The sequence below is a fragment of the Nerophis ophidion genome, linkage group LG07 (genome assembly GCF_033978795.1).
Source record: "Nerophis ophidion isolate RoL-2023_Sa linkage group LG07, RoL_Noph_v1.0, whole genome shotgun sequence".
NCBI classification, from domain to species: domain Eukaryota; kingdom Metazoa; phylum Chordata; class Actinopteri; order Syngnathiformes; family Syngnathidae; genus Nerophis; species Nerophis ophidion.
In genome coordinates this window covers 51,715,863-51,729,245 of record NC_084617.1, presented here as the reverse complement: position 1 = coordinate 51,729,245, position 13,383 = coordinate 51,715,863, and the positions used below count along the sequence as shown (strand labels likewise).

The window sequence follows — 13,383 nt, the reverse complement described above, 5'->3', positions numbered from 1 at the left end:
TCTTGGGATGCAACTCAGTATTCTTCTTCCTCCAAACACGACGAGTTGAGTTTATACCAAAAAGTTCTATTTTGGTTTCATCCGACCACATGAAATTCTCCCAATCCTCTGCTGTATCATCCATGTGCTCTCTGGCAAACTTCAGACGGGCCTGGACATGCACTGGTTTAAGCAGGGGGACATGTCAGGCACTGCAGGATTTGATTCCCTGTTGGCGTAGTGTTACTGATGGTAACCTTTGTTACTTTGGTCCCAGCTCTCTGCAGGTCATTCACCAGGTCCCCTTGTGTGGTTCTGGGATTTTTGCTCACCGTTCTCGATCATTTTGACCCCACGGGATGAGATCTTGCGTGGAGCCCCAGATCGAGGGAGATTATTAGTGGTCTTGTATGTCTTCTATTTTCTGATATTTGGTCCCTTTGTTGATTTTTCCGACCCAGCTGCTTGCCTGTTGTAGATTCACTCTTCCCAGTCTAGTGCAGGTCTACAAATCTTTTCCTGGTGTCCTTCGACAGCTCTTTGGTCTTGGCCATAGTGGAGTTTGGAGTCTGACTGTTTGAGGCTGTGGACAGGTGTCTTTTATACAGATAAAGAGTTCAAACAGGTTCCATTAATACAGGTAACGAGTGGAGGACAGAAGAGCTTCTTAAAGAAGAAGTTACAGGTCTGTGACAACCAGAGATCTTCCTTGTTTTAAGTGACCAAATACTTATTTTCCACCATAATTTACAAATAAATTCTTTAAAATTCCTACAATGTGAATTCCTGGATTTTTTTTTCTCATTCTGTCTCTCACAGTTGAAATGTACCTATGATGAAAATTACAGACCTCTGTCATCATTTTAAGTGGGAGAACTTGCACAATCAGTGGCTGACTAAACACTTTTTTGCCCCACTGTATTTTCTCTAACAGGGTTAGTAAATACAATTGTTCATACATTGAAGCAAATGCATCCATGATAAACAATTTACAGGTGAAACCCAAACAATTAGAATATAATACAAAGTTGGTTTACTCCACCAATTAGATGTACAATGTAAATCTATATATGACATAGGCTCACGGCATGTAACTCAGAATATTTCAAGCCTTCTTTTGATATATTTTGATGATTGCTTACAGTTTTAAAAAACTTTAAAAATCTCAAAAAATGTAATCCATGATCATCAGAATATAAAGGCCTGATGTTTCTCACTTTGCATGTAATGAGTTCATATCACATATTAGTTTCACATTTGAAGTTGAATTGCTAATTTTTGCACGATATTCACATTTTTAGAGTTTAATCTTGACAAAAGTCCATATGCTAATAGGTTTGTACATTTCGAACACAATATAACGCATGATACATTACTGTATTTGAAACCAGCATAACAAGGGGGTAATGGATCAAATATATAGGTTTAATAACTAAGCCAAAATAACACATTTATGTATTCAGCCGCCCTGTTGACACACACTGTCAGGAGCCATGTGGCACACTCACAGTTTAAAATCGCAAAACTTAACATTAGTAGCACTGATATGCTGACTGAATGAGCACCGGAGATCAATCAACCCGCCCACAATCGCTGTGCTGCCAACTACAAAAGGGCTGCGCTGCGAGGCACACAATGGGTGTACGCTTAGACAATGGTTCGTAAATACAAGCATATATTTTTTAGTTGGTCTGTGGTCACATAAATGGAAAAGTGTGTACAACGAGCGGTTTGTAAATCGAGGTTCAACTGTACGTGCTTATAGAAAGAGAGTCAGCAGGTGAAACTAATTGTAATTCTAATTTCACACTCCTATCTAGCATGTGGACTGTTCCGGTGACGTATGTGACTGACAGCTGTAGTTTGGCTCCAGACTGCAGACAGTTATTTACTCTGAGTGCCAAGTCAGGTAAATCAAAGCGTTTTGATCCACTTGATTACGTTAACATGTGTGTACATGTTAAATGCTAATCCAGCCTATACTGTTTGCTATATTTTCTTAGGGACTCTTAAGGTGCCAGAAAGTGTGAAGTGGCTGAAGCTAAACTACAGGAACACAGGCTTCTATATTGTTGACTATGGACACGACGGTTGGGGTGCTCTGATAGACGCCATGTCTATAAATGCCAAAGTTCTCACACAAGAGGACCGCGCCTCGCTAATACACAACATCTTTTCTCTCTCTAAGTAGGTTTGCCATTCAATCTAGTTTCGTTGTGTTGTTCGCTTAGTATGTTTTTTCCCCTTTTCACATTCTTGTGTCTTCATCAGACTGGGACGTGTGTCCTTTCGCCAGGTCCTCAGCCTTCTCAACTACATGTCTAATGAAACTGAGACGACTCCTGTACGAGAGGCCTTGCTGCAGCTCAACAATATTTATCATCAGCTCAACAAACGATACGAACAAGGCCTTGTCACCCGCATGAAGGTGCACATATATACAATTTAAATCAGTTTGCATGCTTAAAAGAGCTGAAGTATATTGATAAGAAGGTATGAAACACGCTGAACTGAACTGTACTACTTCATGTACACAAGGCTTACAGTTGCAGTCAAAACGTATTCAGCCTTGATTGGAAATTTGATTATTTGCAAAGGTGATACACTTGTCCCAATTATTGTAGCGACTAAGTCCTATCATTTCTTATCGCTTCTGGCAGCGACAAATCTCGACTATAACATGTTTGAAGAAAGAACATGACATTTGTTGTATGTGCCTGTTTATTACACAAAATGTATGAATGTATTAGTCTATGGTGAGTGTGGAGTTATGGTGAAGGGCTAGCTAGCATGACGGAGTGAGGTAGCTGTAAGTACCGTATGAGCAGAGTTGGGTAGAGTAGCCAGAAATTGTACTCAAGTAAGAGTACTGTTACTTTAGAAATGTATTACTCAAGTAAAAGTAAGGAGTAGTCAACCAAATATTTACTTGAGTAAAAGTAAAAAGTATGTTGTGAAAAAACTACTCAAGTACTGAGTAACTGATGAGTAACCTGATTACGGCAACAAATAATGCACAAAAACATAAAAATAGCAATGAGCAAATTCAGAGCCAGGAATATCTCTTAAGCAACTAAAACAATAATACATATTCAATAATAGTACATTAAAATAAAATAAAAAATGGCACATTGAGCCACAATAACTTAACAGCACCATAGCCTCAGTAGGCATTCATTGATTTGATTGATTGATTAAAACTAGTATTGGTAGATTGTACAGTACATATTCCGTACAATTGACCACTAAATGGTAACACCCCAATAAGTTTTTCAACGTTTATCAATTACTTAGTAAATGACCAAGTCGAGGTGATCTACCTCATATATACATATACACATATCATTTATACACACACACACACACACACACACACATATATATATATATATATATATATATATATATATATATAATATATATACATATATATATATATATATATATATATATACAGTATATAATTTATATTTATCTTGCCGTTTTTTTCACATGTTGAAGGTGTTTTAGTGAATATACATGCATGTTTAACATATAGATTCCTATCTTTCATGAAGACAAGAAAATAAGTTGGTGTATTATCTCATTCTGATGACTTGCTTTGATGGGAATCAGACGTCCACGTTTTCAAATGGAGGAGAAAAAAAGTTCCTCTTTTCTGTCTAATACCACATGAAAGTCGTTGGTTTTTGGCATCTTATCTGTCCAGCTTCCATATTCGTTTTTATACACTTTACAAGAAATACATTGGCGGCAAACTCCGTAGCTTGCTAGCTTGTTTGCGCTGGCTTTCGGAGACTCTTATTTTGTTAGCGCAGGTGCGATGGAGCGGCACTTTTATTGTGAAGACAGGAACTGTGCGATCAGTCTTTAGGCTATTGACGGGAAGTACGGTTGGCTCTGTTTGATTGGTCCAACGTCACCAGTGACTGCATGTGATTGGTGAAACGCAGGCATGCGTAGATTCTACTTTGAAGCTCTGTCATTAACCAAAACAAACATTAATAGATCGATAAAAAAAAAGTAGCGAGTAGCGAGCTGAATGTAGATAAATGGAACGGAGTGAAAGTAGTGTTTCTTTTCAATAAATATACTCAAGTAAAAGTAAAAGTATGTTGCATGAAAACTACTCGTAGAAGTACAATTTATCCCAAAAGTTACTCAAGTAAATGTAACGGAGTAAATGTAGCGCGTTACTACCCACCTTTGCGTATGAGCTACCATCTTACAAACCTACGCCCACTCTCTTGTGCTTTTATACAGTTGTTCAATACAGCCACCAAAAATAAACAAAGGCTAACACCAAAATAAACCCAAAACAAACGATACCCAAACAAAGAATAAATGTCTCCCACAAATCATTTCTTTAATTAGTTATATGTTTATGAAAAATACATTTATCAAGAGATTTTAATAATTTTGAGGGCAACGGTAATAATTTTGTACTTCCAGTAGTACAGTCAGTGTGGTACAGGGCGCAATATGTGGTATGTCAAAAGTTTTGGATAGTCCCAAAATAATACTAAGAAAAATCAGAATTGCTCAAGTACTCTTCTATTAGTGAGGAAACTGCGTGAATGTGAGTATGAATGTTGTACCATAATGAGGGTAAGTCTTTAACCTGCTAAATGGCTGACTGAATGTTAAACTGTGTTTGATTTAATGTGAACAATCTCATTAGTCCACCGTGACCCGTTCTGCAATTTCATCGGACAAATGTGACAAGGTTAAATGTATTAGCGGCACAAAGCTTGTGAATGCGGAAATTATCCAAAAATTATCCACAGCATTGTTCAAAGCATGGGGAAAAGCTGTGGCTTATACTTGGTACATTATGGTGCTTAAAACTTAGTCAAATTTTTCCATAGCAGTTTATCTTTGTGATATACCTAACTTGCATTTTAAATGTTTGCAGTCGTTTATTCTGAATCTCTTTGGCGTGCTGACAGCGGAGCAAACATGGACCAAGGCGGATAGTGTGTCCACCCAGGAATTGCGCTCAGCCCTCTTGGAGACAGCATGCTATCTTGAGGAAAACAATTGCACACAGCAAGCCAAAGCCTTGTTTAGGCACTATATTGACTCAAACGGAACGTTCCAGTGAGTAAAAAAAACAAACACACAAAATGGTTCACAATCAATATTCAAATATGTCTTTTATGATGAAATTACTGTCTTACTATAGACGGTGGTTGAATGGCTACATTTATATTCGAAAGCACACGGATATCTGAAATATGTTTTTTGTTAGGATCCCAGGCGATTTGCAGAGAGTTGTATTCAGCGTGGCAGCTCAGTCCACTGACGACTGGGGGACTCTGCTCACCATGTATCAATATGCCACTTACGACTCGGAGAAGCAGAACATGCTACAGGGATTAGCATCCACTCGGCACTCACCCACTATTGTGTGGTAAGTATAGTGCCAGGATTAACACGTGTATCATAATATTTCATACCGTTAATGGGTTATGTATGGCTTTTGTAGTTTGCCAATTTGGGTTTTCTCATTCGGGTCTTTGCTGAAATGGTTGAGCAAACCTTGCTATAATTCCTTCAACAATGCCCAAAATGTGGTTATTTTTTATGTTCCTATCTGGAACATGAAGATAGTGATCTTGTTTTACTTGCTAGTAAGTTTGCAAAAGGGCATATCATTTTTTTCATTTTTGTAAAATTAAATGCCTCTTCATGGGAACTTAACTGAGGAATTTTAGCAGTTGTACAAGTTAGATTATATCTATGATACTTAATAAGAATCAAATACAGATATGGACATTTTTATATGAATACTTTGTTTGTGTTGCTCTAATATACATGCATGTAATGCAATAAAATTTTCATGTTTTACTCTATTTGTAAATTGTAGGCATGCTGTACAATTCACAATTCATATTTGTGATTCTTTCCTATTATTTACTACAATTCTGAATTGATTCAAAATAAGTTATTTAAAAAAATAAATTATTATGCCAGCTCTGTGATTACACATGTTTATACGTCATACTAGCAGCCAAGAGGAGCTTTTGTGACCTGTTTTTAAGAGGTTTCATTATTATTTATACACCTGATATTCCAGGATATAACAATATTAAAATCCCACTGTATGGTATTGTCACGGTATTAAAGCCACAATATGATTTTATTGAATTTTTGTCCCCAAAAGAAGGCTTGGTAAAAACGTCATAAGTGTGTAAAATGAAGTGTCAGGGACACACTTCCTGTTAATAAACAGAAACATAATGCTCAATCGTTCTAATCATATTATAACTATACTAATGTGTATTTTTAAGTGCAAAGAATAGTGCTGGAACATCCACTTTTACAAGCACATTTAGTTTTTTAAATTACATCCTTTGAGTTATTGTGTAGAAATATGGGGAATCAACTACAAATGTACGCTTCATTCACTAACGGTGTTCCAACAAAGATCAATTAGAACAATAACATAATGTTGGCTACAGAGAACATACAAACCCTTTATTAATGGAATCACACACATAGAAATTCAACAGTTTGGGGCATTTGCAAACAGCTAAAATTATGTACAAAGCAAACTTTAACCTGCTACCCAATAATGTTCTACAATTCTTCTCAACAAAAGAGGATAAATATAACATCAGAGGAATATCTGTTTTAAAACATTTGTATGCACGTACAGTTGTGATCAAATGTATTCAACCGCCACACAATTTTGGTGTTTTAGCAAGTTGGACATTTATTCCGTATTCTGTTTATAGTTATAGTCCTGTCAAATAAAGATGTGTCAAATAGACAAATACAACTTAAATTGTAACACTGTATTTTACAAAATACCAAAAAAGGACATTTTTCTTAGTATCTCATTGACAAAATGATTCAACCCCCTAGTTACATGCATCTTTAGTACTTAGTAGAACACCCTTTGGCAGTAATTACATCCTTCAAACGTGATACATAACCAGACACAAGCTTCTTGCGACGATTTACAGGTATTTTAGCCCATTCCTCTTGGGCAAAGGCCTCCAGTTCATTCATATTCTTGGGCTTGCGTGCTGCAACTGCCTTCTTCAAGTCCCACCACAGGTTTTCTATAGGATTAAGGTCTGGCGACTGTGAAGGCCACTCCAGAGTCTTCCATCCCTTCTTCTGCAACCACTCTGATGTTGATTTGGAGGTATGCTTGGGATCGTTGTCCTGTTGGAAGGTCCAACGTCTCCCAAGCCTCAGCTTCGTCACTGACTTCATGACATTTGCAGCTAATATATCCTGGTAGGAAATAAAATTCATAATGCCTTGAACGCGCTGGAGATTCCCGGTACCTGAGGCAGAGAAACAGCCCCAGAGCATGATTGACCCCCCACCATGCTTAACAGTAGGAAAGGTGTTCTTCTCTTTGTAAGCTTCATTTTTTCTACTCCAGACATAACGTTGATTCATAGGCCCAAAGAGTTCCAGTTTTGTCTCATCACTCCATAGAACAGTTTCCCAAAACCTTTGGGGTTTGACCAGATGATTTTTGGCATACTGGAGTCTATTTTCTTGTGGCTGGTAGTCAGAAGTGGGGTGCGCCTGGGAGTTCTGGCATGGCGGACTTCATCTCGTAGTGCGCGCCTTATTGTCTGGGACGAAACCTGCGTTCCCCTCTCTGCAATGTCCTGTTGTAGTTCCTCAGCTGTTACCCGGGGGTTTTTCACCACTGTACGCACACAGCATCCTCTTTCTACCACGCCCGGGTAGTGTTTCCACTGTGCCTTTAGCTTTAAACTTGCGAATTATGCTCCCAACTGTGTCTCTTGGAATGTGTAATGTCTTTGCTATTTTCTTATATCCATATCCTTTCTTATGAAGAGAAAGTACCTCCTCTCTTGACTTCTTTGATCACTCCCTGGACTTCACCATGTTGCAAATACACCATTGACCATCTACAAGAAACTGAGCGTCACAGTCTTTTTCAATCAGTTTAATAGTTGCTCGTTATGGTTCTGATCACATCTACAGATGTTTTCAACACCTGATTGAAAATACCTTATTCAAATTCTGTTCTTAAGAGTTATGCTCTTCAAGGGGTTGAATAATTTTGTCAATGAGATATTAAGAAACATTTCCTTTTTTGGTATTTTGTAAAATACAGTGTTACAATTTAAGTTGCATTCGTCTATTTGACACATCTTTATTTGATATGACTATAAACAAAATACGGAATAAATGTCCAACTTTCTAAAACACCAACATTTTGTGGGGGTTGAATAATTTTGATCACAACTGTACACTTAAAACCTGTAGCATATCCATATGTGGAATTAAATTATGAAATCGATTAACCAAAGAAATCAAACAAAGCAACAAGATGATTCAGTTTAGGAGACTGTTCAAATTAACAAAGTAAAATAATTATAATGAACATCTTGAACCTGTTTTCTGTTTGTTTGTTGTTGTTTTTTAGATAATGATCATTTATGTATTTAACATTTGTTTACTTACTATGGTATATTATTTATTTATTCACTGTTACTTTACAAACAAAGAACAAGGAAATAGGATAAAATTGCTATGATATGAAAAGGGGTAGGATTAACTAAGCTCTGCTTCTTCCTACTCCTTTTTGGATGTGCTATAATGAAACAACTGAAAATATGTGATGCATTACATTGTATCGTATGCATGTTCGAAATAAATTGAACTGAACAGCTGAGTGTCTTTAAACTGACCAGGTAAACCTCCAGTGTAACAAGTGTAAAACAATAATGTACAGTTTAGTGTCTTTCAACTTTAACATTCTGAGAGGCAATGTCCTCTACAGTGGGTCATTTTTCATATTAATTTTAAAAATGCTGATTGTCAGAGACTGTTAACTGACAATTTAACTTTTAATGATGCAAATACCTCACAATTGATGTTTAGTTTTTCTTTCTTTAAATACTGTATATGGTCCAGGTGTTGGTTTATTAAGTAGCTTCGTATACCACACGTATTTTCCGCAGTGTTCACCCGTGCTACCACCGGACGCTTTACTAAACAAAAATGGCACACTTTTTTGCTTTGCAGTACGCAGACTTTATTACCTCTGCCAAAGAAGTTATGTTTTCGCCAGATTGGTTTCTGTTTGTTAGCAACATAACTCAAAAAGTTATGGACGGATTTTAATTAAATGTCTGACAAAATAATGATTATTATTATCGAGTTTGAAAACTGTATGCTTCCTCTTTTTTTCCCTCACCTTTTTTAAGGCGTTCCATGCCCCGACCTTGCTGGTCTTGCACTGTGCAGAGGATTTTGGGAGATGTAATTTCTTTTCAGATTAGCCAACGATAAAGTTATACAATAAAATGACACTCACCAACTTTTAGCTTGATATCGTCACACCTCACGGCATTTTTGTGAGGATTTTGAAACCACAATACCAGTACCTACAATACTGTTACAACCCTACAAGTATTATATTGTGAGAATCGGTTTGAATCAGGAATCATGTTGAATTGATTCTGAATTGAATTGTGAACCCAAGAATTTGATTTATTTTATTATTATTATTATTTTTTAATGCATTTAAAAAAATATAAAGCAAATATTTTCACATTGTCTTTATGATGTATTATCTTTAGAATTTTGAAGACAAAAATGAATTGATTCCATTTTGGAATAAGGCTGTAACAACAAAATGGGGAAAAAGTAAAGCGCTAGAAATACTTTCAGGATGCCCAGTACTTTGACTTTTATAATATTTTTCTACATTTAAAACACATGTTTGTGGTCTACATAACATAAAATGTTGATGCTTTGGTCCAAATTTTGCATAGATTTGGTTTTACAGATTGTTTTCTTGTTGCTTTCTTTAGAATTCAGAAAGCACCGTTTTGTGGGAGGTCTTATTTACATGTCAAAGCCCACCTCCTATGCCAAGTCCCCTTTCACCCGTCAGCCATATTATAGTATTTAGCACTTCCATTTGGAGTCTACTGACTGATATAAGTTAAAACTATGTTAATTAGAAATGGCAAAAGTGGAAGATGCATGTGCATCTACGAGCCAGTCTGCCCCACAACAAGCGACTAGAGAAAAATTTTGAACTTACTGACTACAACTTTGGAGTACAACTAAATAAAAAATAGCGGACCTGCGAAAAGGTCTTTGGGTTAACTTTTACCATATATGAAGATATTTGCTGACTTAAGTAAGGCAAAATACGTCAATAAAGTATCAAATTCCTCATTTGCGCCATGCCATTTGATTTCAAATTTTCTGGACTATGGGTATCACAGATACAGAAAAACAGGTACACATTCGTAGGTAAGAAAAGTTAGTTTTGTTTAATAGGTCCCCTTTAACTTGGTTCTTATACAGTTGTGTTACCTGGTTTTAGTCTACTCTTGGGTTTTATTTTAAACTAATGTTTTATCTATTCAGCCATTGTCTACCCCTTGTACCTTTCGGGGTCACGGGAGGCTGGAGCCTACCCCAGCTGCACCCGGGCGGAAGGCAGGGTACACACCCTGAACAAGTTGCCACCTCATCGCATGGCCAACAGAGATAGACAGACAACATTCACACTCACAATCACACACTCGGGTCAAATTAGTGTTGCCAATCAACCTATCCCGAGGTGCATGTCTTTGGAGGTGGGAGGAAGCCGGAGTACCTGGAGGGAACCCACGCAGTCACGGGGAAAACATGCAAACCACACCTGGGAATCAAATACAGGCCCTTCTCTGTTTTATTTATTTACTTTTCAATAATGTGCTGAAGTTAAAAGTAGAATTTCAATGTTGATGATGTGCCTTTACATAAACAATATTGCAGGTTATGGGAAGTGGAAATGTCTGTCGTTTTTAACTATTGTCCTTAATTTGTGTTTTATCCGATTGCTCGAGTAATCAAGCAAACTTATAAATAGATTGCTCCATTACTAAAATAATGGATGTCACTAATCCCTGTTTGTTAACCACAACGAATTTAACACATATGTATTTGTCTATACTGCAGTTTTGCAAATTCAAAGTTTATTCCAGTTAATTTCTATAAATTCCCACTGAATTACGTGGAGTGTCTCCTATACTTCAAGGACTTACCTTGTCCTTGCAGCTCTGATTGCCCCACTTTGAGATGAACTTTACCTTAAACTGGTTATTTGTTTTAGCTCTTGGTTTACTTTTTTTTTTCTTGCTGAAATGCACTTCGCACTCATTACACTCTTGTTTTTGTTTGCAGGCTTCTCAGTGCAGGTTTGAATGGCAACATCATTCCGACACAAGACCTTCCTTCAGTCATCAGCACTGTCTGCAGAAGCTTTACTGGCAACTTGTTTGCTTGGGATTTCATCCAAGAGAACTGGAACCAACTCATAGAAAAGTGTGTGCACTGAAGTACAGTTTTGTCTTACTCATGAAGATGAAATGGGAGCTAATCTGTGCTTTTGTTTGTAGGTTTCCAATGGGTTCCTTTGCCATCCAAAGAATAATCAAGGCCGCAACCTCTCAGTTGTCCACACAGTCGCATTTTAATCAGGTAATTTAGCTTTCTTGATGTTTGAACAATATATAAAGCTTTTTGTGGCCACATTTCAATCTTTAAAGTACCAGTAGTTTGGAAAAACAAGTTATTCTGCTCTGAACGTCTTCGGTAATTTCCGTAGATCGACGTCACTGGAATAACACTTCTGCACTCTGACCATAATATTACATCTGTCATACTAGAAATTCGCAAAAATTAGAGAGAGCTGTAATGTCTATTGTTTTTAATCCTTATTTAAGACATAAAAACACATGTTTTTCCTTTTTTTATGCATTCCAAGTCATAAATGAATTAATTCATGAATAGTTTGCTAATGGGGGCTCTCTATTCCGCCCACTAACCCTCTAAATAACCCTCCAAAACCTGCCAACAATAATTTATGTACATATTGTGACCTGAATTTTAACCAAATATTAGTGATGTTGTTATTATAAGCGCTAAACTATTTTGTAGTGGCCCAATGATACACACAGCTAAGTAGCCCTCTGCTGCTTTACTGTGAGCTGGCAGCAATTTCCTCTTGCTCCCCCATTATCGCGTCTCAGCTCGTCAAAGTTATTCTAGGTTTTAAATCTTGCCTCTCATCTGGATAGTAGCATGATTTAGCTATAAATCCAGAAGTTGTTCATATGTGACATTCAATTTATACCCGAAGATGAAGACAACCACACAAACAATCGAATACAGTGTCTGCAGGGAGACATGAATCGATTAACGTGGAGCCCGACTTAAACAAGTTGAAAAACTTATTCGGGTGTTACCATTTAGTGGTCAATTGTACGGAATATGTACTGTACTGTGCAATCTACTAATAAAAGTATCAATCAATCAATCAAAGACTTTTCCCTGCTAACCCTTAGCGTGCATCATGATTAATACTTCATTTAAATGGGAAGATACCAGTTATCAAAGTGAGAGCAGACATTGTACAGTAAGCTATTGTTTTGTTATGTTGGTAGTTTGTATTTCTTGTTTAGCACTTAGCAATACTGCTACGTGATGCTATAGTGTTTCACTAAATCTGGATCCGTTTAGCAGGGCTTTTAAAAGTTGTAGCTCATCCTCCTTGTATTCAGGACCAACTAAAATAAGTTTCTGGATCATAATTTTCCCCAAGGTTATCATTGTTGGCTCTCACAAGCGCTGCATGATTTGCATTGTTGTTGGTGGGGAAGGGATCTGCTGTTCCTACCTCTAGGTCATGCGTTCACGTGACTGGTTAGCTCATTATCTTCCAAAATGGCTCGGCAATCTCTGTGAGATTGATACTTTTTTGTTCTTTTCTATTTACTTGCAAACCGTGTAACTCTTTCTGTGTCACACATCAGATACATATGGTAATAGCTTCAATATAAAGGCAACTTGTTTCTCCACTCTACTGGTACTTGGATATTACTTGTGTGACATGCTAGTGCTATTGAGCTGACTCCAGCTTATCCCTCACCACATTACGCTTTGGAGTTTGCAGCTTGTAAAGATTACTATGTTGGTGTTATTTCATGTCTACAGGGCTTTCTTGATGTTAAAAAAAGGCTGTAAACATTTTTTTTCTGCTCTCTCATTAAAAAATATTTTATTTAAATCTTGTATTTGTATTTCCAGGCTGGGAACCAATTAACAGTGATAAACGAGGGTTTACTGTATTACTCTTGGTGACAAGAGGTAGATTTGGCTATGAGAGTGTGTGCATAAGAGACACAATCAACAAAAATGCACTTCAAGTATGTTTATAATAATGTATTAGGAAATGTATTAATATTTTACAATTTATGTAAATATTTGTATGTAACGAATCACATATGAACAATGAACAAAACAACTGCACTGAACTCAATTCAGTTAAATCTAATATGTTCAATAGTCATGTGTTTATATTCCCAATAATGTCCAAAATGTATATGGAAATGTAAATAA

General features: G+C 36.8%; 1 protein-coding gene across 1 annotated transcript in view; it reads left to right on the top strand.

Moving 5' to 3' along the window:
• Positions 1-13,383, top strand: part of lnpep (leucyl/cystinyl aminopeptidase) — a 33,704-nt gene that overhangs the window by 9,242 nt on the left and 11,079 nt on the right. The window contains exons 14-20 of the mRNA XM_061906375.1: positions 1,800-1,888; positions 1,983-2,166; positions 2,251-2,407; positions 4,895-5,079; positions 5,231-5,392; positions 11,167-11,307; positions 11,382-11,463. Of these exons, the coding sequence (XP_061762359.1) occupies positions 1,800-1,888; positions 1,983-2,166; positions 2,251-2,407; positions 4,895-5,079; positions 5,231-5,392; positions 11,167-11,307; positions 11,382-11,463 (1,000 nt within the window). The remainder of the gene's footprint in view (positions 1-1,799; positions 1,889-1,982; positions 2,167-2,250; positions 2,408-4,894; positions 5,080-5,230; positions 5,393-11,166; positions 11,308-11,381; positions 11,464-13,383) is intronic.